The sequence below is a fragment of the Schistocerca nitens genome, chromosome 2 (assembly GCF_023898315.1).
Source record: "Schistocerca nitens isolate TAMUIC-IGC-003100 chromosome 2, iqSchNite1.1, whole genome shotgun sequence".
Lineage (NCBI taxonomy): Eukaryota > Metazoa > Arthropoda > Insecta > Orthoptera > Acrididae > Schistocerca > Schistocerca nitens.
The window spans coordinates 826,413,209-826,439,501 of record NC_064615.1 but is presented as its reverse complement, the minus strand read 5'-3'; the positions used below and the strand labels follow the sequence as shown (position 1 = coordinate 826,439,501).

Here is a 26,293-nt window from a genome sequence, read left to right as displayed (position 1 = left end):
TGCACTAGGCTTCACAATGCTGGTGACCTGGTAGTCACTCCCAACACTTCCTGCAACTGCTAGCCAACACCTCTACCATGTGAACTACCTAGCAGCAGAACCGTCTTCCTCCTGTTAGACTTTGCAATTGACTTAAGACTCCTAACTGCTGAGGACTGCTGCATGTTTTCTATATGTTCCTGGAGTTTCCTCTCCTCTCAGCTCTGACAGTTGGTCAGATCTACTGCATATACGAAAAGTACAACTGTCTGACTACCTCTTCCTCCTAGCTGCCTTATGCCAACTGCCAGTTCCCATTTCGCAGCAATCTTCACCCTCCTCAACCTGTCTAGTTCCTCCTTTGCGTGTTTTAACTGCACCTGAAGGGCACAGATCTTACGCTCCTGCTCCTCTATCAACTCAGTTCTACTACAGATTCTGCATTCCCCGGAGAGTATCTCGCTAGAATGCCCACTGGCTTCCCCACTGCATTCCCCCCAATGAAAATACTTTGAACAAATCCCTCACCGTAACCCCCTACTCACAGACCTACGACAGAGCCCACGCTTCTCACTCAAGGTAAAATTCTACAGTTACTGAAAAAAGCTAAACGTCTACGTTACCTAAGTTCAGTTATACCATTACAATTATTTCTTGTACAGAACAGAATATACAGCGTGTTTTTTTTAATTAAAGGAGATTCCATATTCAGATAAGCATTTGAGAATTCTTTGAAAATATAGTGAACAATTTATTTGGTTTCCTTCCCCTTACCTGATTAACAGTTTCGTATTCTTTTCGGTTATTTTATTATTCAGTTTCTGGTGCTAACAGTTTTTATTCAGATTTTTCTTTTGATAACAAGGAATATTACATTTCATTTTATATAAAGCTTGCTCCATTTGGAAAAAGTACCAAGTCTGCTAAACGTATAATAAGTTGAATATCACTCTCATATTTAAGGAATAGGAGTGTACTCAAAACTGAGCCCTGCAGGAATGAATGTCTTCGTGATTACTCGCTTAACTTATAATTGCTACTCTATTTAAAGACCCCTAGTCACGAGTTACATCAATTTTTGGTGTTATTCTTTTCTTTAAAAAGATAAGGGAGAGTCCATTTTCATAAAAGCAAATGAGAAATCTTTGAAAACGTTATTAATAATTTCTTTGGTTTTTTCCTCTCTAAGGAAATTAATTAAAACGCTTGTGCCATCTTGAGAAAGTACTAATTCTGCTTAAAGCATAATAAGTGGACGGTCATTCACATATGTAAGGGATAAGAGCGGACTCGAAACTGAACCCTGAGGAAATTTCTTCGTAGCTTCACCCCACTCATTGAAACTTTTTGTCCTTCTAGCTCTAAGTGCCTTCTTTCAGTTCAACTTTTTTACGTTCCTTACGTTAAGTACGACTGAAAACAAATACTTGAAAACTATCAGTTCCACAAAGTCTATGGTTATCTTAGAGACCATAATTCACACGTGAACACAATGCAAAATGGACACCTTGAGCAAATAATAACAAACGCAAGTTTACCGTGCAACGCTACCTGTGTGACTGACGTTTGCGGTGGCGGTGGCTGTGCGCAGGATGTGGTACACGGGCCTGTGCTGGGTGGTGCGCGGCCTCAAGCGGCAGATGCAGCTGACGGACCGGCGCATGCTCTGGCTCAAGGAGCAGTACCTTCAGCTCTACTTCGACGAGGGCCTCTGCCAGGGACCCATGACAGCCGACGCCATTCGGGTGAGTTTACGTCTCTGCCCTAACACGGTTACCTTAATCAGTCTCTTAAGCGATTGTTGACCAAGAAATGCGTAAGAAACGTCGCCACCGACGTGGTACGGGTAGCAGTAAAATTTTGTTTTTGTTATTTTGGTATCAATCGCTTATGTTGGCAACATAGCACTAGTAGCTGGCAGTGAAAATTTATTAAAACCTCATACAACGTGAGTAATAAATGTTTCGAAAGGCACAAATCTGCAGATGGATACACATAAAACAATGTGCTTCACATTATCTTATAATCAGGAAAGTAATAATACATTGCAAATTAATAACATGCAAATTAATAACAGAACTTCCGCAAAGATAAATGTATTGTATTATCCCGAGGCTCGCAGAGACCAATGAATTTAATTACCTTGACCTTCTGCTATACTCTGATAAATCCATAAAATCCGAAATCGACTCACGAATTCAAAAGGCTAACAGATGCCACTATGGCAGTAGAATTATTGTGAGTATTCATACGCACTTTGTTTGTTTTGGTAATTCGACACACTTTGGTCACATCAACTGACCAAGGTCATTGACCTAGTGACGTCACCATCCTTATCAGAGCCATCATCACTGACGGATGTCATCGGTGACCTCGGTCACATGATGTTAACAAAGCGCGCCAGAGTCACCAATGTAAATAAAGCGCACGTCAGTGATCATTCTAATATTACTTATTTTATCAAATGGCAGTTTACAAAATCAAGCTTCTTCCAAAGAAAATTAAATTACACGTAACCATTGGTGTCCAGAACTGAAGGACGAAAGTAACTTTCGCATGATGTGTCACTACTAAGTAATGTTACTCGATGAAACTTTGATTGTATATGTAAATAACTGCTACGTATAGTACAGAACGTAACGAAAAGAAATACTCAATGAAAGGAACAGAAATAACACTTTTATTTAAAGATAATAATTACGCTGAAGTCAACGCCATTCGTGGTTGGTTCCCTGGACATTACAAAAGGCGGGACGTGGTTCTTAATGAAGTCCGTGTTCACCACGGATGACAATTCATGCCCTGAACTATTAGCGCAGCATGTGAATAACAGTGTTGTGATTCCATTTGTCCAGGAGGAAGTGAGACTGTCCATAATGAAGTTAAAGAAGAAGAAAGCACCAGGACCTGATAGAATACTAGCAAAGTGTTGCATCAGCTTGTGAACCAAATCGTTTCATACATAACAGTGTTATTAAACGGATGTCTTTTGCAGGATCGAGTGCCCACAATCTGGAAAATCTCGAATATCGTTACGCTAAAAGAAGGGGAAGAAAAATATCCAAGAGAACCGAAAACATATAGGCCGATTTGTTTGGTAAATGCTCTAGACAAAGTACAGGAAAAGCTTCTCTACCGCCACCTGAGGGACCATAGCCAATTAGTGGGGATGAGCCCCCTGCAGTACTGTTCAGGCAAGGGAAATCCACCGACGATGCGATAAATCACGCGATGAATATTGTGAACATCTCAGAGGACAACTATGTTGTAGGCATAATGATTGATATAGCTGGGGCTTTGATAATTTGTCGTGACCTACCCTACTCAAAAGACTGGAACAGATGGACTGTCCCAGGTGTCTCTGTAATAGTCTACGAGATTATTGCACAGACAGACAGTTGTAATTAGAATGTCCTGGAAAGAAAATAATGAAAAACATCACTAAAGGCTTTGTTTGTGGTGTAGAATTCAGGAACGTTGGCATAGAGCCATTACTGAACCAGCTTCAACGTATAACAAAGACTAGAGGCTGGATCGCCTACGTAGACGATGTGCTAAATATAGTATCTGCTGACACAAGGGTTAAATTAGAGGAAAACAGTAGGGTGGTTCTTGAAAGACTAAGCAACTGGTGCGTAGAAGACAAACTAACGATATTAGTGCACAAAACAGTTTATATGTTCCGAAAAGGATCATTATCAAGAATGAGATATCCCTCAATCGGAATAAATGATCAACTTGTGAAAAGGAAAGAAGTATTTAGGTACCTTGGAATTAACGTCGACGAAAAGCAAAACTTTCATGCACATACAGAAATCATCTGCCAGAGAGGCATAAAGATGCTAAATAAAATAGTAGTATTATGAATAAAACACACACAACACTGGTGTAATAGTCTACAATATTTGTTATTTGTTACTCGAACCGGTTTTCGGATGTTACGCTATCATCGGGTACAAAGATAAGTATGCAGTGCAGTGAAATTTTGTTGGATCAAAGATTTTAAACTGCTGCATGTACAGAGTATCTCCATTCCCAGAGATGAAATTGTTTGTGTTAGAATAGGAATAAATCAAGCGGGGTTATTTCAGTGTAAACGCATGTAAGATATTTAACTAAGATAAAAATATGTGACACGTTAACTATAGACAAATTACAACAGTTGTACATAAAAGAAAATAATTGAACAATAAGCTTTGGTGACATATTCCGAAGACGTGACTGAACAAAATAATCTTGTCTTTAATACATTATAAATTACAAACAGATGATATATAATAGTGATATATCTCAACTGTTGGTAAATTTATTAGTTTGAGTTTTTTAAACATTGTGCGCTCTGCAAAACACAAGAAATTTCTGTTTTCTGTCCTTGACCCAACCTTATTTGGAGGTCTTTGTGTCATCTTTATTTCTGTAGAACGCGAAATTTTAAAAACCCAAATGTAATCGCTAACGCGGAAAAAGTGTCATCAGGATCTTCCAACTCCAGCAAGACGATTACTTATGGATCACAAATATGTGTTTCATTGGTTATTACATTTTGAAACTGACCTATCACTAGTAGATGTAGATGCCTATTTCGTCTGCCTTACACTGACCAGTGTTTCGACGTAGGAAACTGCAGAAAAATTCTGGTACATTAAGTGTGCCGGTAACCAAAAACATTTGGTGACCACATGACGAACCTTTACGCCTGGCGTCGGATGTGGTGCGCCCTAGCTGTCACGACAGAGTGAGAGCGCGAATGTGTTTTGATGTTGCAGGTGTTCGGAGGCCGGGACTGGGCCATGACGGGGGCGGTAGCTGGTATGTCGCCCCCAGACAACGGGACGCTGCGCAGGGGCGCCTCCGCCAAGTTCAAGAAGAAGAAGTCCATCGGCAACATACAGACGCTAAAGGTGAGCCGTAGTCTCCACGCTTGGCGCAGACCACTTGACAGAAACGTCGTGATAACTATGCCGCTAGCTGACGTCGTATTAGGTTAAAAGCAGTGGTGTCAAACGAAGGAATACCTCAAAAATGTACAAGGACACGACATTTCCTGATGTAAGCGAATGTTGGACTTAAAATACCACCACTGACCATTCTTTAAAATCCGTAACAAGAAACACGTATCTATAGAAATTATAAAAATGTCCTATTTCAAATAAACTTGGTACATAAATCATTTAATGTTTGGGGGAATCATGGTGAGGGTAAGAACTACTCAACTGTCAAAGGGGTGGGGGTGAAAAAGCAATCAAGACCAAGCCCACGTCGCCAGAATACTAATACTTTAGTCGTCCATTATATGAGAATGAGAGCACTTAGAGACTTGCAACAAACTTTGCACATAATTTCTTACCTTTATGGAACTCTTTCTCGCTGACGATCCCCTCAAAATGAAAGTAAAAAAATGTTTCGCTTACTGCATTTTCGCTGTTCATAAAACTACCACATAAAGCAGACGTTTTAATTTACTTCTTTACTACTAATACTTTTCACAACATATTTCGCAGACAGGAGGCACATGTACGGCTGGATGTACTTGCAGAATTATATTATGGTACAGCACATAGCTCCGGAGATACGACGTTATAAACACTGAGCTGCGTGAAAATGAAACTGCACGGCGAAATTCGCTGTGCCATTAATAAATGGCATTCCATGGGATGTCTTCCAACAGGATAACACTCGGGCGGCCGCCGTGGCCGAGCGGTTCTAGGCGCTTCAGTCCGGAACCATGTGACTGCTACGGTCGCAGTTTCGAATCCTGCCTCGGGCATGGATGTTTGTGATGTCTTTAGGTTAGTTAGGTTTAAGTAGTTCTAAGTTCTAGGGGACTGTGACCTCAGATGTTTAGGCCCATAGTGCTCACAACGGAACCTCCCCATCGCACCCCCCTCAGATTTAGTTATAAGTTGGCACAGTGGATAGGCCTTGAAAAACTGAACACTGATCAATCGAGAAAACAGGAAGAAGTTGTGTGGAACTATGAAAAAATTAGTAAAATATACAAACTGAGTAGTCCATGCGAAGATATGCAACATCAAGGACACTAGGAGTCAAGGAGCGCCGTGGTCCCGTGGTTAGCGAGAGCAACTACGGATCGAGAGGTCCTAGGTTCAAGTCTTCCCTCGAGTAAAATGTTTAATTATTTTATTTTCAGTTTATGTGACAAACTCATGTTTTCATCACTTTTTTGGGAGTGATTGTCACATCCACAAGGAAACCTAAATCGGGCAAGGTAGAAGAATCTTTTTACCCATTCACCAAGTGTGCAAGTTAGGTGGGTCGACAACAAATTCCTGTCATGTGACGCACATGCCGTCACCAGTGTCGTATAGAATATATCAGACGTGTTTTCCCGTGGAGGAATCAGTTGACCTATGACCTTGCGATCAAATGTTTTCGGTTCCCATTGGAGAGGCACGTCCTTTCGTCTACTAACCGCACGGTTTTGCGGTGCGGTCGCAAAACACAGACACTAAACTTATTGCAGTGAACAGAACGTCAATGAACGAACGGAATAACTTTGCGAAAATAGAGAAAGTAAAATTTTCAGTCGAGGGAAGACTTGAACCAAGGAGCTCTCGTTCCGCAGCTACTCACGGTAACCACGGGACCACGGTGCTCCTGAGATCAGATTCTCCTTGATGTTGCCTATTCTGCACATGGACTACTTAGTTTGTATATTTTACTAATTTTTTTTTAACGGTTCCACACAACTTCTTCCTGTTTTCTCGACTGATCTATGTTCAGTTTTTCAAGGCCTATCCACTGTGCCAACTTATAACTAAATCTGAGAGGGGTGCGATGGGGAGGTTCCCTTGTCAGAGCCATTTGAACCATATTGATAACACTCGCCCACATACCGCTGTTGTAACCCAACAATATTCTACAGAATGTCAATATGTTGCCTTGGCCTGCTCCATCACCAGATCTGTTTCCAATCGAGCACGTATGAGGCATCATCGGATGACGACTTCAGCGTCATTCACTAACAGCGTTAACGTCCCTCTACTGACCGACTAAGCGCTACAGGCGTGGAGCTCCATCCCACAAACTGACATCCGGCACCTGCGCAGCAAAATGCATGCACGTCCGCATGCTTGCATTCAATATTCTGGTGGTAACACGGGTTATTAACGTAACAGCATTTCACATTTGCAATGGCGTACCGCACACTTACATCAAACTGTGATGCTGCAATGTTGATCACTTAACTACGTTATCTAGACAAACGCATTCCCGAAATTTCATTACCCTCTTTAATTATTTTTTGGTGCTGCGATTTTTTTCCGTCAGTGTAAAATGTCATGAGGATACATTTAATAGGGTAATTTTTTTCTGACGGGATGAAATTTCTGGGGTTGGATGCGTTATATTAAATGACATTGATAATAATACTAACATGAAAAAAGCGCGATTATGTCAAGATGTTTTTATTTAAATGTCTATGAAGCTGCCAGATAAGCTAGTCCCTTTCTTTTACAACACTAACTCTGCCTTGGACATATTCGCCTTTTTTATAATATTACAGGAGCATTTTGTATTTTAGTCTCACTATATTTACACTCTGCCGAAGTGTTTGTGATCATGCTATTTTGTCTAAAACTGACATGGTGAGACCGTGGCTGTGTACAATTAATGTAGGTTAATTCTAACGAAGAAGAAAACAGCAACCAGCCACTATTAATACTGCTATTTATTTAGTTAAATAGCGCCGTTACCGGTTTCGAACAGGCAAATTCATCATCTGACGGCTGTTCACATGATTTTCGAGATACGCTTTACATTATCGTCCGTTTTCGATTTTTATTATTGCACTGTGGCGAAATATTTTTGGTGTGTTGTTGCCGTCGAAAATTCCGCGCGATTATGTTGCGAAGTTGCAGCAATGTATTTTTCGAATATTCCTAAATATATCCAGCACTTACGTAATTTGTACATCACCATATTGTGCAAATCACCACACACACACACACACACACACACACACACACACACACACACACACACACCAAAAAGAATTTGCCACATGTGAAGTTATCACAAAGATCGCAGATTTACAAACACAACAGTGTCAGAACGTCTCAGACACTGTGATTTACAAACACAACAGTGTCAGAACGTCTCTGACACTGTTGTGTTTGTAAATCTGCAATCTTTGTGATAACTTCACATGTGGCAAATTCTTTTTGCTATGTGCGTGTGTGTGTGTGTGTGTGTGTGTGTGTGTGTGTGTGGTGCTTTGCACAATATGGTGATGTACAAATTACGTAAGTGCTGGATATATTTAGGAATATTCGAAAAATACAATGCTCCAACTTCGCAACAAAATCGCGCGGAATTTTCGACGGCAACAACACACCAAAAATACTTCGCCACTGTTGAATAATAAAAATCGAAAACGGTCGATAATGTAAAGCGTATCTTGAAAATCATGGAACAGCCGTCTGATGATGAATTTGCCAGTTCGAAACCGGTAACGGCGCTATTTACCTAAATAAATAACAGTATTAATAGTGGCTGGTTGCTGTTTTCTTCTCTGTAAGAATTAACCTTTATTGTTTGTGATCAGTCTTTCACTGTTAAGGGCTGATGTATTCAAATGAGCAGCACCACGTATCGTGGTGAGGAGGTTAGGGAGCAAGCAGGCGGAGCCCCGCTGCTGGCCGGGTGAGTGACGCGGCTGTGCCCGCTTGCCGGCAGGACTCCGGTTCGAAGCCGGGCGGCGCTCCGGGGGGCCCGGGTTCGGAACCGTGCGGGGGCCAGCTGCAGCCGGGGGACCCGCCGTCGTGGCGCCGGGTGACCACCTCCGTCACGGTGAGCGGGCCCAGCCCCAGCACCGCCACCCCGCGCTCGCACTCCGTCTCCAGCGACTTCGACCTGCACGACTCCACCGACAACCTGGACAAGATCTCCAGCTGCAGTCCCACGCACCACTACAGCTCCAGCTCCACCGGACTACACAGGTTCACAACATCATCATCTTATCATCAATTATAGTTCAATTCGTTTATCTTGGCGGTTCGCGCATGCCCGCCCAGACGCGGGAGATTGCTGCGTTGCCAGTTGTACGCGCCAAGAGAAGCAGTGCCATAGTATAGTTCCCAAAGCTACGTTTACGGGGGGGGGGGGGGGGGTGGAGCGCGTAGTTTATGAAGTAAAGCCACCACGGCCGCATTAACCCTTTCGCTGCTACAGAGACGTGCTCCCTGCATTCCGCGATGTGCGCGATTTTGTCATCACTGAACTGGTCGCCTGCGCAGACACATGGTGTTTCCACTGCTTTGACACACTTTATCATTCGATTTCACAAAAACTATTTGGCCCGAAAATTTGATTTTTACACATCTTCTTGACTGATACCTTCCCCCCATAAATGACTTAATTTTGTTTCGAAGTTCAACGCAGTTATTGTGCAGCATTAGATGTAGTAAACTATTGCACGAAATTTTGAAGGTTTGCAGAGGTAAAAGCCCATAGCGTATACTTTCCGTATAGTCGATTTTAGTTGTCACTAAAAATTTCACAAAATTACATTCAAACGAATAACATTCATGAAGTAAGACACTTCGATATTGTTTTAAATAAAGAAAATATTAAGCACTGAACAAGGCTTGAACTCAGAACCATTCGCTTAACATCCATACACGTTAACCATTACGCTATTTTTTTTATTTTTTTTTTTTATTTTGTTCTAGAATGTTCGTTGAATTTGTTCGGGGCGGACGTCCGATGACGCCTGTTCAGGTTGATCGTTGATTCGCTCACTGACCGAACACGCTGAGCTACCGTGCCGGCACGCTAAGGCAGCTCGTCATTCAATACATCTACCGGAGGACTTTAAAATATCACGCAAAATACCGACAAACACTGTTGGTATGACTATGAATTATTCACGTTTCGTCGAAGTATAATAGGAAATAAACAATTACCGCTGTTCTTTATTGCGAAAAAGCGTTTTGTGAGAATGATACAAACACCTTTCCTTGCTATCGCCTGAATTAGGAGGCTTATTGCTTGTTTGGTTTAATTAATTAATAAAATATGAAGCAATTGGTATAAAGAATGCTTTTTCCAAACTTTCTATAAAAGAAAGTCTGCTATCAAGACACTGCTTTTGTTCAATTACTTTATTTATGACTGAAGGTTTCTAAAACTGGAGACACTCGTCCGTGCTCTGCACTGCAATCGAGCTCTGGCAACGTCGTTCTCTGTTCATTGGTTGACTGTGTTTTGTGACGTCAGATGCGCAGAACGAACCTAAACTCGGCCGCCGTCATAAATGACGCGCACTTTAATACTCTATTTGTGTCCGCTGCTGGCGTTGTACGACGGTAATGCAGGAAGTAAAGCCCGCTCGGAGAAAATTAGAAACAAAATAAGAAGGGTATCAAGAGAGTAGAATATGTTTTGGTATTACAGCAGGAGCACTCTCGTGGTTATTCAACGTAGCCTGACTGAAAATATGTAGATCTATCTGGTCATTCGACCTGTTGTGGTGCCATGAACAGCATTCCACGGGGCGTTCTCCAACATAATAACGCTCGCCTACATACCGCTGTTGTAACACTTAAAAACTACATTCAACATAGTCTGCGCACAAATTTAGACAGTTATTATACCACAGAACAAGCTTTGAAACTCCATTGTCATAAAATGCTGCCACCTGAGACTTCAACCAGTTATAAACCCTCTCCCACAGTTCCGTGTCGTCTGCAAATAGCTGCATTGAGACCCAGGTTTTCATCGTTGGAAGCGGATGGAAGTCACTGAGTGAAAGATCCGGACTGTCCGAAGTATGAGCAAGCACAGCCCACTTGAAAGCGTCAAGTACTCCTCGACCCTATTTGACGTGTGTGCTCGAGCGTTGTCGTGCAAGAACAGAATTTTTGAGCCCAGCTTTCCTCTATACTCATTCTGAGTTGCTCTTTTTATTTTTTTCAAAGTCTGACAACACCTCGTACAATGTACTGTTGTGCCACTTTCTAGAAAGTCGACAAGAAGCAACATTTCCTGCTCCAAAAAACAATTGCAGACAACGTTTGCAAGGATTTAATTGTTGTTTTTGAGGGAATTTGTATGCCCCACTCTACACATTACAATTTGGTATCGCAGTTCAGTTCACACATTTGACCCAAGTCTCGTATTCCGTTACGATTCGGTCAAGGAAGGAGTTACCACCTTTTCGTAAGAATCCAGAAATGTCAATGATGCAGCTGTACGCTGGTTCTTGTGGTTTTAGATCAAGGATTTTGGTACCCATCTCGCACAAATTTTGTGATAGCCAAAGCTGCTGTGCAACGATATGATGCAATAAACTTCGTGAAATTTGTGAAAAACCAAACGAGAACCCCGGTTTTCTTGAATCCTCTCATCGAGTTTAGCGACCATTTCACCAATCACGATGTTGGTCGCCCACTTCGCTCTTCATCGCTTCTGTGCAACGATATGATGCAACAAACTTCGTGAAATTTGTGAAAAACCAAACGAGAACCCCGGTTTTCTTGAATCCTCTCATCGAGTTTAGCGACCATTTCACCAATCACGATGTTGGTCGCCCACTTCGCTCTTCATCGCACATTTAAACACAATGCACCATTGGCGCATTCCTTCTTCAGCTATTACGCTGTTTTCGTAAACTTCACAACGACACTGAAAAATTTCAATTGGTTTAGGTTTTTCGCCAAAAAAAAACATTGTTACTGACCACACGACACAACTCGTGGGATTTTCTATTGCTGCACCAATTTCAAATTTTTATTGTGAAATAACGGGAAACGATACAATACTGACACTGGCGAGGATGGATGCCGACTGAACGGGTAACTCACTATGGCAGCGCTATCCATTGTGGCTGCAGGTGAAAATGTAATCTATTTTCTCGATAGCCCTCGTATTTCACGAGGGGAATTCAAAAGTAAGTTACACATTATTACTGCAGGCCAAGAACTCTTTCTGAATGCTGCGCTGCACTTCATAGTGACACAAACGCATGACACTACGTAATTTTCAATATTGTCACCAAATCTGTACAAACAACAGTCCGAACGTTCTACCAATCGTTCAGTTCCTCCACGACAGAAATCCACTCCCTGATCACGGAGCCATTCGCTGTGTCAAAGTCCTCCTCCGTAGAAAATTTATTTCCCCCAAATATTCTTTCAACTAGCTGAAAAAATCAGCCACGTCTGTGCGGTCTTCGTCAAATTATTGGCACCATTCCACGCAAAGTTTCCTTTAGACCATACGCTGCTGGCATTTCTCGGTGAATTTGTATTCAGTTTAGACGTTTTACGCATAACAATCGTACAGTCCTGGGTGCTTCAACTGTGGAGTACGTTTCAAGTTTCTGCGCCGCTTCACTTCCACACCGTGATGCATCTGTTATCCGTACCGCAGTAGAACAGTGTCTGCAGAAAACCCCGAACATGCACTCCCTTCTGACAGTGCGCTGCTCTTGTTGCGTAATGGACTTGACATCAGATGTCATGTGTCACTTATTTTCTGAAGCCCCTACGTATTAACAAGAAATATGTCACAAAGCTGAAGTTTAGTTTAATCATAATTGTACACATGATGTCTCAGACAACCACGTCCACGTTTAATTATAATGAAGAAAATAAATATCTGTATCCTCGGTATGTTTTATTTGGATAACCCGTTTCGACCAGTGGTACAGGTCACTCTAGATCCACACTTCTAATTGCATCCAAGCGTAGTTTATCAGCAGGACAAGGATTCGGAGATTCTGAGTCGTCCCTCTCACAAGCTGCGCTTCGGTTGTAATTAGATGTATGGACCGGAATATGACTATATCACGGGTTAAAACCGCTTGTCCAAATAAAACAAGCCGCATAACCCAACGTTGAATTTCTTCTTCATGATTATTTGTGTGCACAATCATCTCCCACAGTTAAGCATTTACTTTTCCAATTCCCGTGTTGTAGTCAGAGGCAGTCGATACACTATCTGACCAAAAGCCTCTCGACACCCGTATATAATGCGAAATTGACCACTAAATGCCACGAGAGCCGTACCCATTGGCATGAAAGGACACGGGATTACTGTGCTGCCAGTAGAGAAGCAGTAACACGGGAATGAATATTGGACGGGGGAACTCAGTGACATCGAACATTGGATGTCACCTGGCTAACAAATCCCATCACAGACATTTCAGTTCTTCTAAAGCTGCCCAAGTGGAATGTTGGTAATGTGATTGTGAAGTGGAAGCACAAAGGATCTACCACTAGTAAACCAAGACTAGGCAGACTCCATGAACTATCGGACAGGGACCGTCGAGGATTTCGAAGTGTGGTTGTAAAAACTCTTAGGAAATCAGCGGAAGGAATCACTTCTCAGCTCCAAAGTTCTACCAGCAGTCCAGGAAGCACAAAGACTGTGTAAAAGTAGTTAAAAAGAATATGGTGCAATGCTCGAGCAAATACTCACAAGACACACAATTCTGTAATCAATGTAAGCGACACTTGAGGCGATGTAAAGAGGATGCCACTGGACAGTGGGTGACTGGAATCGAGTGTGTATGACTGAAGAATTACGACAGGCTTATACCCTGTACCAATCCTATGCAAGGGTTTCTGGTATAGCGAGTGCAAAGAGAACGTTATTTACCAGTGTGTGTATTCCCAAGCGTGGAGGAGGTGGTGTTACAGTATGGCGTTAGTTTTTGTGGCTACAGTTCGGCCCATTTTTGCGCTTAAGAAAACGCTAAATAGGAAAGGCTATGAATACATTTTACTGCGCACAAGAGAATACAATTCAGAAAAAATTATTGTTCGCGTCAGCATCAGAATGGGACCTGTCACAAAGAAGCATATTTGAGGCAACGGTTTGCGGGCAATAACATTCTTGACATGGGCTGGCCTGACCAGAGACCCGACGTGAACCCAAGGGTACCTGTAGGACGAGTTAGAACGTCGACTTCACTTGAGACCTCAGCGTTCAACATCAGCCTTCTCTGGTTTTGGCTCTTTGGAAATAATGGACCGGCATTCCTCCACAGACATTCAAACACGTCATTGAAAGTGTCCACAGCAAGTTCTAAGCGTTATTTTAATATCCAGATATGTTATCAGATAGTGTATACTAGAGCTCCTACAGATACTATGGTTTATCAGATCAAGTTTTCTGTGTGACACCTTAGTTTCTCCTGGCGTACACAACTTTCAAGTAACTTCAGGGAATTCAGCCACGTAACACTTGTCACAGAGTCTTAACGCCTGTTGTGCTGTTTGCCCTAGGTTATATGGCCTTCCGAAGGTTCACAAGGAAGGAGTTCCTTTCCGTCCTATAGTAAGTAATATCGGCGCTCCGACATATCGTGCAGCCAAGCATCTTGCTTCTCTGTTGAGTCCACAAGTAGGTCGGTGTGAACATCATATTAGGAACTCAGCTGATTTTTACGTCGTTTGGAGGGACTGCGGTTGAATGACTCTGACATTTTAGTGAGTTTCGATGTGGTCTCTCTCTTCACTCGTGTTCCTCTGTCTGATTCGTTGCCGTTACTTGAGGCTAGGTTTGGTGCTGAATTAACTAATCTCTTTCGGCATGTGTTGACATCCACTTACTTTTTATGCAATGACCAGTATTACGAGCAGACAGATGGAGTTGCGATGAGTAGTCCGTAGTCTCCTGCGACCTCAAATTAGTTTATGGAAGACTTCGAGGAACGTGCATTGGAGTCGGCGCCTTTGAAACCCGCCTGTTTCTTTAGATATGTTTACGATACCTTTGTTGTTTGGGAGAATTTGAATGCCTTTCTAGAACATCTGAACTCGATCCACCCTAACATTCGTTTTACGATGGAGATGGAAGAGGATGGTTGCCTTCCCTTTCTTGACGTGTTGGTTAGGAGGAAGGATGATGGATCACTGGGATATGTAGTCTACAGGAAACGTACTCAGACCGACTTATACTTACACGCTAATAGTTGTCACCATCCGGCGTGAAGGGGTACTTCGTACCTTTGTACACAGGGCACAAGTTTCCGACGCTGAGACTTTGCCAGTTGAGCTGTCTCATCTTGCAGTTACGTTTCTTCCAAATGGTTATAGTGATAGACAGATTGAACTTGCGTTGCGCTATCGACCAATTGTACATCGGGTGATTGATGATACTTCTTGAGTCGAAAACTAAGTCTACTGCCTTTTTGCCTCACGTAGGAAATACGATGTAAAATGTGCTTTTCGACCTCCATCTAAAATTAGCTTTTGAGTTATGTAAAGGATGATCTAGGTCTGCATAAGGCGGGAGTGTATACCGCATTCCTTGTAGTTGCGGCATGGCATATATTGGCCAAACTATCAGGACCGTGGAGGACCGATGTACTGAGCATAAACGGCACACACGCTTACAGCAGCCAAGTAGATCTGTTATTGTCGAACATTGCTTGCATACTGGTCACCCCATGTTATATAATAACACCGAGATATTGGCATGCACGTCCAGCTCCTGGGACAGTGTTATTAAGGAGGCAGTAGAGATTAAATTAGCGAGCAACTTCGGTATCAGGGATGGAGATTTTTGTTTAAACTCTGTTTGGAATCCGGCTCTCTCCCTTGTCAAAAAACAGAGGAACAGAATCAATGCTACCTCACCTGCGAGTTCGTAGTCTCACCATCAATATCTCCGACTTTGGTCATCTTTGGTGGCACTAGTGTTCAGTGTGTGTGTGTGTGTGTGTGTGTGTGTGTGTGTGTGTGTGTGTTATCTTTCCTGCCTCAGTCCGAGAACCGAGGTATTAAATTTGCATGTACGTCGCCTGTCCGTTGCAGTTTGCCTTGAAAATGGCGGGGTGTTCTTCAGCCGAAATATCGGCGGTCGCTGAAAGTGTTACCTGGCTGAATTCCCGGAAGTTACTTGAAAGTTTTGTGTGGTTGGTGTCTGACCAACAGTATATACACCATAATTTCGGACTGTTCAGACACTTCATTTTCTTCAAATGGTTCAAATGACTCTGAGCACTATGAGACTTAACATCTGTGGTAATCAGTCCCCTAGAACTTACAACTACTTAAACCTAACTAACCTAAGGACATCACACACATCCATGCCCGAAGCAGGATTCGAACCTGCGCCGTAGCGGTCGCGCGGTTCCGGACTGAGCGCCTAGAACCGCTAGACCACCGCGGCCGGCCTTCATTTTCTTAGTAACCGTACTGTTTTCTCGCTTGAACTGAAATGCGCTATAATACACTTCATATTTTCTGTTGTCTTGTTGATGCTGTAATATCGTTTTCTGGTTTACTTACCGTCACATCAAAAGTTTCAAAAATCGGTTCATTCCTTGGAGTGAGACGTTGTAACGCGAATATTTTCGTAAATTGATATGCATTGCAAGTTGAGTATGTAATGTGAGTTGGGTTACATATTTGGAGGTATCAATTCTATGACTGATTTGATGCCATCTGCCATGACTTCCTCTCCGATACCAACCTCTACATCTCAGTGCAGCACTTGCACTAACACCCTTAATTATTTGCTGGATGTATTCCAATCTCTGTCTCCGTCTACTGTTCCTGCCCTGAACAGCTACCTCTTCTTTTACCACAGACTTTATTCCGTGGTGTCTTAACACACATCTTGTCAGACTGCCCCTTCATCTTGTCATTGTTCTGTATATGTTCCTTTCCCCGCACATTCTGTGGAGAACTTCATTTCTTGTCTTACGTTACTAAACTACTGCAAAATCCCGGACATTCTTTGCATTTTATCCTTATTTCCGGCATCTGGGGAGAAAAATTCAGTTATCCTTTTTATATGAAGTCCTCACGTTTAACAGTTGCTTTTCCAAATCCGATAAAGTCGCTGTAGGTTTCACTTTCCGACACATCTGTAACAGAGCTGCGTAGGCTTCATTCTGTACATACCAGGTGCGATACTGAATATTGAGGCTGACCTGGTCCCCGCTCTCCACCGCCTGTGGGCATTTTCGTCCCCTACCTACACTGCGCTCGTGTCCACCAGCAGACGGAACTGGTGGGGAGCCAGGCCGATCGGCCTGGCCGCGAAGTCTGGCCGTCAGGACCATCCGGTATCGGCAGCCCCGTTATTTATTCGGCCGACTAGCCTACACATGGCACGATATCGAGACCGAAAGCGTCGTAACCAATATCGAGTCCAACAGCTCGCGCCATCTGCAGGGGCTTTAAGCCAGATGAACTAATGCTTCCCCTCGGAATCACTTCCAGAACTCTTTGAGCTTCATCAAAATTCTGGCTTGCACAAGTCGCTTGTTTCTTCAAATCATCTGTAACGAGAAGCAGAACTGTGGGTCAGTTTCGTCATGCATATTTGTTTGTCGATCGTTCTACATTTCGTACCACTTCATTCCATTTCTTTCGTTCTTTACTGTGTCATCTTGTATTTAACGTGAGACATTCAATAGTTGAATGACCCCTCTCAGTATTCAGTCGACGATGCTTTGTATAACAGAGTTCATTGCAAATAGTAACACAATATACAATAACGTCTTGTTTCGGCTTACATTCATACTACATTGAGTTAAGATGTCAAGGAAACAATACGGTCTTGGACAGATGCCTGACGTCAATTTGCGCATTGGGATTGCGCACTAGACGGTTACTTTCTGGATCATCCTCGTAAAAATTAAACTGTCCAGACTCAGGTTTCACAGTGGAATGCTTCTCAGTTACAAAATGACAGCGACAAACTTCGACGGGTTGTAAATAGTGTCTTGAGGAACAAATTAAGGACAGAAACGCGTGTCCGGAAACATCGTCCAACTACGCTACAAAGCGTCGAAGTTACAGGCTCCGGGCCGAAGTGGCCGTGCGGTTAAAGGCGCTGCAGTCTGGATCCGCAAGACCGCTACGGTCGCAGGTTCGAATCCTGCCTCGGGCATGGATGTTTGTGATGTCCTTAGGTTAGTTCGGTTTAACTAGTTCTAAGTTCTAGGGGACTAATGACCCCAGCAGTTGAGTCCCATAGTGCTCAGAACCATTTTACAGGCTCCGGCGCCTGCCGTTAGGCCACCCGTTCGGCAATAAACGTGGCTTTGTACGCTGACGGATCATTGGTGGAACGTCTCGCAATGTTGTTTGTTGTTCACTGATGGCGACTGACTGGCACGATCGACACTGGATAGGATGGACTTAGCTGACGTGTAGACAGGTCTTGTCTCATATGAATGCGACTGTCAGTTGCATCGATGGATGACAGTCTCGGATGCTGGTTGCCATCTGCAGTTTATTTTTCTCCTTTATACCGAACAACATTGCGGATTTTAGAAGGTTCCAGGAGAAAAATAATCTGCAGATGGAGACCGTGTCCGAAACAGTCGTCCCCGAGGCAACAGAGAATCGTATTCATAGGGGACAAGGCGTGCCTACACAGCAGATAACTCCACCTTCTCCATTTTCAATCACGGTAGTCAATGGTCAGAAGCGCACGAAACTTAGGACACGCCCCTCAGAAGTGTCATAATACGCAGGGTAACCAGAACTCCACCGGCGACATTCCGGAAGTTGTTCGGGAATGTTTTCCGAGCGTTTGGGTACAGTGGACTCGTGGTCTCCGGTGGCTCGTTTCAAAGGAATCGCATTTCGTCTGATTTCTCGCTCCTATTTACTTTTGTATGTGTACTCACTGAAAATATATGCACAACAGCGCAAATGTCGACTACAGGCGCAATTTGTCTTGCTTGGAAACAAACTTGTATCTTTCACTCAGGATACTTGCTGTTCATAACTGACCGATGTTAGTCGAGCAGTAGTCATGTACCAAACAGTTTTAGCTTGTGACTTCGGTTTTACATATCTTATGGAAAAGAATGACCATGAGAGCAGTTGTTTTTTAGATTTTGTGACAATGATTTTACATCAGCTGGTCTTCCTCATGTATCGTTATATCCAAATGGTTTATAAATGTTAATCTACATTCAAATCCGATTATGGCACCTTTAGTGTGTTGAAACCGGTTAACCAGTAAAGCGATCTTGGAATTTGAATTATTTCTACAACACACTGATCGCCCCACTACGCACTATGCGTTCACTATAAACTAAGATTTTCCAACTGATACTTTCCTTATAGAAGTATTACCTTTACTTTTCTTGACTCTCAGTTACATCAGGTAAGTGACTCCGAATGTACTCCTAACATGATAATCTTCTTTTCGTTCACAGGGATCGAGGGAAGTCCACTCTTCCCGAACAGATATGGCAGATGCGACATTTCAGAGCTGGATCCATTACTCACGAAACACAGCTGGACTTCGTCGACTTTGTGGCTCTTTTTCGTTCGTTCAGGTAAACGTAGTGTGCTCTGATATTATTTTATATAATTTAGCCCAATATATGACGAGACACTTCTTGATTCCCTGCCGCTTTGTAGCTTTTACTTTCGAAAACCTCAAAATGTAATTGGAGGGTAAACACGGTAAACATTTTCAACTTTTGTTGTCCTGTCGCCCACAGTTGAGTATAATTTTGCGGTATGTCGATAGTTTATAAATTGTAGCCGTGTAATTCTAACTGAATGAAACACAATTTTTTTGCCGTACGTGTTTCGCCTTGATTCTTTGCAAGGCATCTTCAGTGGTCTGAAACATGGTCGTATTCTTGTTTATACTATTTAGTTTATGCTTAGGACGTTGTATATATAGGTTACAAGCAGTTGTGGCACTTTCCGCTTGCTCTGTGATGCAATAATAATTTAAAGTTCTACTTACAGACTTCGTGAATATTGACGTAAATCTTGTGTTTTCGTTCCTTTGTTCTTGTAAGAAGCAGAACAGCGATAACAAAGGAACGAAATTTTATTTTCTGCTTCTTATAACTGTCATTTAAATTTTGTTACAGAAATCTCTGCTAAACTTAACAAAAGAAAGATACGATAAACTTCATTTCACTTGTACACTGTTTCTCTCTCTCTCTCTCTCTCTCTCTCTCTCTCTCTCTCTCTCGCACTCACACAGGCACACACACACACACACACACACACACACACACACACACACACACACACACCGTTATTAAAACAAAATAAAACACTAAAACATAATATTTATCACATAATCATTCCAAAACAAAACAAATACCATTTGATATTTGACACACACACACACACACACAAATACAGACACACGTGCACACTTCCAAACACAAACCGATCACAGATATCACAAAAACGTATTCATTATTTCGAGTAACATAAGACAGTTGGCAGTAACATTGGACAGTCGGCAACACCAACCAAAACATAACATCAAAACGAGACTTCAGCTCCTAGTGCTGTGAAGTCTAAGAAGCAAAATTTTAAACGACAGTTATAAGAAGCAGAACAGCGATAACAAAGGAACAAAATCACTACATGTAGACCATCATCCACAAAATCCTAAAGTAGAACATTAACTTACTATTGCATTATAGAAACGCAAAATGTGTCAGAACTATTTGTAACCTATGTTTAGAACGTTCTAAATGTCAACTAAATAGTGTAAACAAAAATATGTACGTATTCAAGGCTGCTGAAGATGGCTTATAAAGAAAAAATCGAAATGCATATGGCACAAAAATTGCGTTTCATTCAGTTGTAGTTAGAAGGTCTACAAAGTAAAAATTATCAACATATCGTAACGTTACTAATTGTTACACACCATATCTTCACTTTATTATACCAATAACGATATCGTATTCAACTATTAACGTGTTGACCAATTAAAAATATTCAAATGTCAATGTGTAGAATAATTCTTATTGACTTTGTATGTCGGTTCTGATAATAGGAAAGTAGATCTCATTCAGTTATGTTGTAGTAGCATATGCAAGCAACCACATAAGAGAAAGCTGTAAAAACGGTTTGATTAGCCCGTGGTGGATGCCAAGGTGTTGGAGGATCTATGACAGAGAGCACAAGAATGAGAATCGCAAATGGTGTTTGATAAACTTTGTTTTACTGAACTCGATTTCTAATGAGAGATCCAAGTCACTAAACAGTACAAGTCCGTGAATCGGGTGAACTCCACAGATAAACTGCTGGAGCAGAGGCTGTGTGTCGAGGCACCTCGATCAGATTGCAAGCTAGACTGGACAGGTGCGGCGAGCGACGTCCAATTGGCGGTGCAATCACACGGTTCCTGACAACTCCTGAACGTGGACTGGCTTGGCGTGGTACCGCTGGCGAAGGATGCCACAAAAAATAGTTGGTAATAAGAAATGTGGAATGCAGAGAAACATGAAAGTCCAGCTACAAATAGTAAAACAGCAATAACAACAACTAGTACAGCAGTGAATATGAATTAATGAAAATAAACTATATAGCAAGAGTGGATGTTATTGAAAATAATACTGTACACCGAAATACAGTTTGACGTATCACTTAGGTTTTGAGTTCGTTACAAAATAGTGAGATACAGATTACAGGGAGAAAGGGATGACAAGAAAAGAGAACAGGATAAGGAATAAACTACGAATAAGAACACGAATCTGTTTGTAAAATATGTCCCAAAATATTTATTTAAGTAAAGAAAAATAACCTAAAATATAGTAGAAACAACACAGTACACCTATAGCTCTGAACCAAGAGCTTTCTTAACTTGGAGAAAGTCAGCTAACTTTGTCGGTAGTGGAATGAAGAAGAGTTCTGTCACATTGCACGTAGTTCTGTGATCAAGCTTGACAAATGTTCTATACACACATAAAATAGGTTGACAACAAGTCGATACTACAGAAAAATAACCATTTACGGCTTTTTTTGGTCAAGATGAATGATGGTCGGAAATAATTTACCGGAAAACTGAAGAAACTGCCTGTCTTTGAAGATAAAACTATTGTCTAATTTTTAGTCGTTGCTTTTTACGAACCAGCAGATAGTGCGGTCTCATTCTTGAAACAAAATTTGATGTTTTTGGTTAAAGGGAATTACGAAAAACTACTGTTCGGAAAAAAGAAAACAGAACGAACTTGTTTTGAAAACGAATTTAAATAAGTTAGGTGCAAATCAAATCCCATTTACGTCAACGGCCCAGATCTTGAGATTAGTACAAGAACTATCAGTAAGAGATAAAGAAACTGTGTCGTTCAGGCTCATGTAGAACTTTACATATTTTTGGATAAGCATCTGTATCCATCGGCCTGAATAAGTCGCACAGAAAAATGATTTCTAGATAGAAAAAATAAGTCCAAATTAAAGAGTTGTCTTCACAGTCAAGAGCAAACCAGCTGCTACGCTTTCACTGTTAGACGCCTTAGTTCCCTAGTGGAGAGTTTTTAAGATTTTGCCAGGGAAGGAGATGTTTAACCACTAAAATAATGTAGCTGAGATTATAATGAAGATTATATTTAATGTCTAGAAGCGTAGTCCTCTCCTTATCGGCTGCAGGTGAATATAAGGGATTGGTAAGTACAGTTGTGTTTGGCACTTTGTAGTTAACAAGAACACACGAAAGATGTTCATCTCCGGCGTACGCCTTCCCTAACGCATCTTACGATTTCTCCGTCAGTCATATTACATTCGAAAAGTCGTGAGCTAAATACTCTCGGGCTGGAAACTAATAATACGTTAATTAGAATGTGACTGATAATAACCTTAACAGGATTCTGAATTTAGAAGATATTTGGGACTATAAACTGACAAATAACATGAAATGAAACACACACTGCCACACGGTTATTTATATTGTCCTTGCAAATCATAAAGTGAAACTGAACTGTAAAATGGAAGACTTGCTCACCTGCGAGTTCGAAACAAACTATCCGAAGCTAAAACTTCATCACGCGATCCAGTAGGCCATCAGTGTGAGCGAAAATAAAGCAAACCTGTACCCTGGAAAACATCGAAAATCGTGCAGATGTTCAGCCAAGCGTCAGAATGACTTGCCCACTGTGATGTAGCAGCATCTCGTCTTGAGAACGCAGCACCACGATTATTCTAAATAACTTCGCAGGCAAAAAATTATACTTTTTCACACTGCAAGGAGTATTACCTCATCGACAAATAGCTTACGTCTATGTGCGCGAAACTAAAAACCAACTACTGCTCAGAAATTACTCCGGGAATTCACCGCAGTTTCCTCAAGCCTTATTACTTGTAAAAGTATTTGCTATCTCCGAGGCTAATATATTGCGGAGCATTAACACGCGCGTCCTTACGTGACGGAGTCAGACTGCACGCCAAAGTGTTACGAGGAGCACACACTGCCACCTATGTGTAGTTCGGCGACGTAAATGATAAAAGCCAATCTCAAATTTACTAACGAATGAATTAAAGTTTGTTGTGACTGAAATTTACCTAATTAGATCTCATTCTCAATTTTCTTCTTCAGCTTGTGATCAGCTCAGTTCCCTGTAACATACAGGGTGAATAAAATACTATAACTACCTCGCAATGGCAAGGAAAGCGTTTCTGAAGAAAAGAAATTTGTTAACATCGAGTATAGATTTAAGTGTCAGGAAGTCGTTTCTGAAAGTATTTGTATGGCGTGTAGCCATGTATGGAAGTGAAAAATGGACGATAAATAGATTGGACAAGAAGAGAATAGAAGCTTTCGAAATGTGGTGCTACAGAAGAATGCTGAAGATCAGATGGGTAGATCACATAACTAATGAGGAGGTACTGAACAGAATTGGGGAGAGAGAAATCTGTGGCGCAATTTGACTAGAAGAAGGGATCGGTCGGTAGGACAAGTTCTGAGCCATCAAGGGATCACCAATTTAGTATTTGAGGGCAGCGTGGAGGGTAAAAATCGTAGAGGGAGACCAAGAGATGAATACACTAACCAAATTCAGAAGGGTGTAGGTTGCAGTAGGTACTGGGAGATGAAGAAGCTTGCACAGGATAGAGTGGCATGGAAAGCTGCATCAAACCAGTCTCAGGACTGAAGACCACAACAACAACAACAACAACAACAACAACTGCTACTACTACCTTATGACTGTGATATCTCTGTATTGGACAGCAAGCCTCTTGTAGGGGTTCCCCTTGCACAGATTCGACCCGCACGTTTCTCACACCTTGGGAGATCTACATGACCCAAGAACCTTCTGGAACATTCTCGAAAGAAGCTAATTTCTCGTGCACCTTACACTCCAATCATTTCGAGCCATGTGTATTGGCCGAGCCTTTTCTACGTAACGTTTACATATGCGTGAGCACGTCATTTCTTGTGCTCTTTGCCATTATTACTACTAAAATTTAAAAAAGAAATAGATTGAGAAAAACATAGCATCATTATTGTCACCTTATGAGGGGCGTGATTTTTTTGAATTAAATTTAGGTGAAGCCTTTAGCTGTCCCTGTTATTAACATCAATTTAATTGAATCAATATTATTAAATGTAACTCTGAAATAAGAAAAGAAGAAAGGGAGTTGGAGATATTTATACAGTACTACAGGGTGGTTGCTGGGCTAAAAATCTACCATATACGACTAGCCAGAATACAGACAAAAAATTGTAGCAGTTTTTTCATGTTTCATACCTTTGCGTTAAAAGGAAAATATATTCCAATTCTCAATCAAATTCGTTCCTGGACAGTTTTTATCATTTTCCAAACGATTCCGACAATGTAATTTTCTTCATTCCAGCTTAAGAGCAAGGAAGGATTTGCGGGACTTGTTCGATCAACTGGCTATAACATGCAGAAGTATGTCCGACAGTTCGCTTAATGATGGCAGTCTGAAGAGTTCTCCTGAACACCTAATGAAACCTCCTCAGAAAATAGGTATGCTGCACACGGAAGTTTTCGTTTCTTTGTTTAACAATGTATCACTGATTGCTATTTCCACTTCAGATTCATAGTGCTGCATTTGCATGCCACGGTTTGAATGTGAAAATTTTGCATGTTAGACGAAATGTTTGTGTGAGACTTAAGTTATGCATTTCACAGGACTGCTCACAAGAAACAGCTCCTTGGATCTTTACGAGTACCGAAGCTCTGGGACCCTACAAAAGAAGAAAATCTTCGACGCAATAGCAACTGCTAGTATTGTAACCAACTGTGCAGGAATGGACACCTCGAAATCACAAGTAATAACTCTACAGACGTTTTCAAAATTTTTAGAAACCCGCCAAATGGAGCAGAGGACGGAAGAGGAAATAAAAGCGTTAATACAGGTGAGTATTTAATGTTTCTGTTCTATCTGTTTCCCGTTCCTTTAAAACTAGAACAAAAACACAGCCAAAACGTATCAAATTAATTTGTTCCACTATGTACGAGAACGTACTGGAAAGCAAAGACTCCGATTTTTTTCATGTGAAGATTTAAAATTTTGAATTATTCAATTTAAGTTGCCGAAGAGTCAGTGATACACAAAGCATACTATTCTTTGCTGAAAACCTTGTACTACATTGCAACAAAGGCAGGAATCATTTGTATAGAAGCACTTTTGCCCGCATCTCGTGGTCGTGCGGTAGCGTTCTCGCTTCCCACGCCCGGGTTCCCGGGTTCGATTCCCGGCGGGGTCAGGGATTTTCTCTGCCTCGTGATGGCTGGGTGTTGTGTGCTGTCCTTAGGTTAGTTAGGTTTAAGTAGTTCTAAGTTCTAGGGGACTTATGACCACAGCAGTTGAGTCCCACAGTGCTCAGAGCCATTTGAACCATTTTTTAGAAGCACTTTTAACTGCTGAATATTTCACCAAAAGTTTTCTATGTAACTCACTGACAGAGAACAATACTACCTTATACTTTGCGACGACAGACCAATTACTTCTCCAACTCCATCCCTGGTGTCGGTAGGTATTATATGTCGTCTAGAGAAGTGAACTATTATATCTGAATCGGTGCTAACGACCATGAGTTATGTCAATGACCTTCTTGACAGCTATATTTCCGAGAAATGTGATTCCTTTTGTTCCTCCCACCAAAGAGGACACATCTATTTCAATATTTAATTTCTGTAATCGCCTTTGCTTCCATTTCATGAAATGGAACCAGCGTTTCTTCTAAATGAAATGAACATTTACGTTCTTTGATAAAGTCTCTAACAACATGGTTCACGTTCAGGCAGGTTTAAAACATGCATGTATCAAGACAAACGTGAACAATTATAAAAGAACTATTTTCTCAGAAGCTTTATTTTTCATCATGACATCAATCTTGAATTAATAATGAGTGCAGAAGTGAACTACAGTGATGACTTATATTAGATCTTCGGCAGAGCAGATAACAGTCTTTGAATATTGACAAACTGCAACTGTTTAGGAAAGGAACTGATTAGAACTACAGTAAAATACTGCTCAACTAAATGGAATTCATATCAGATTTGGCAAATGAAGGAAATGATCTTTGGTCTCCTCTAAGAAAGACAGTCAAACGGTTACGCATCTATTTAGCTGGAATGTTAATA

At 41.6% G+C, this 26,293-nt stretch overlaps 1 protein-coding gene across 1 annotated transcript in view; it reads left to right on the top strand.

Moving 5' to 3' along the window:
- The window catches only part of LOC126237096 (1-phosphatidylinositol 4,5-bisphosphate phosphodiesterase epsilon-1-like), a 428,615-nt gene that overhangs the window by 345,895 nt on the left and 56,427 nt on the right, over positions 1–26,293 (top strand). The window contains exons 11-16 of the mRNA XM_049946900.1: positions 1,571–1,724; positions 4,746–4,880; positions 8,677–8,939; positions 19,136–19,258; positions 24,534–24,670; positions 24,836–25,062. Of these exons, the coding sequence (XP_049802857.1) occupies positions 1,571–1,724; positions 4,746–4,880; positions 8,677–8,939; positions 19,136–19,258; positions 24,534–24,670; positions 24,836–25,062 (1,039 nt within the window). The remainder of the gene's footprint in view (positions 1–1,570; positions 1,725–4,745; positions 4,881–8,676; positions 8,940–19,135; positions 19,259–24,533; positions 24,671–24,835; positions 25,063–26,293) is intronic.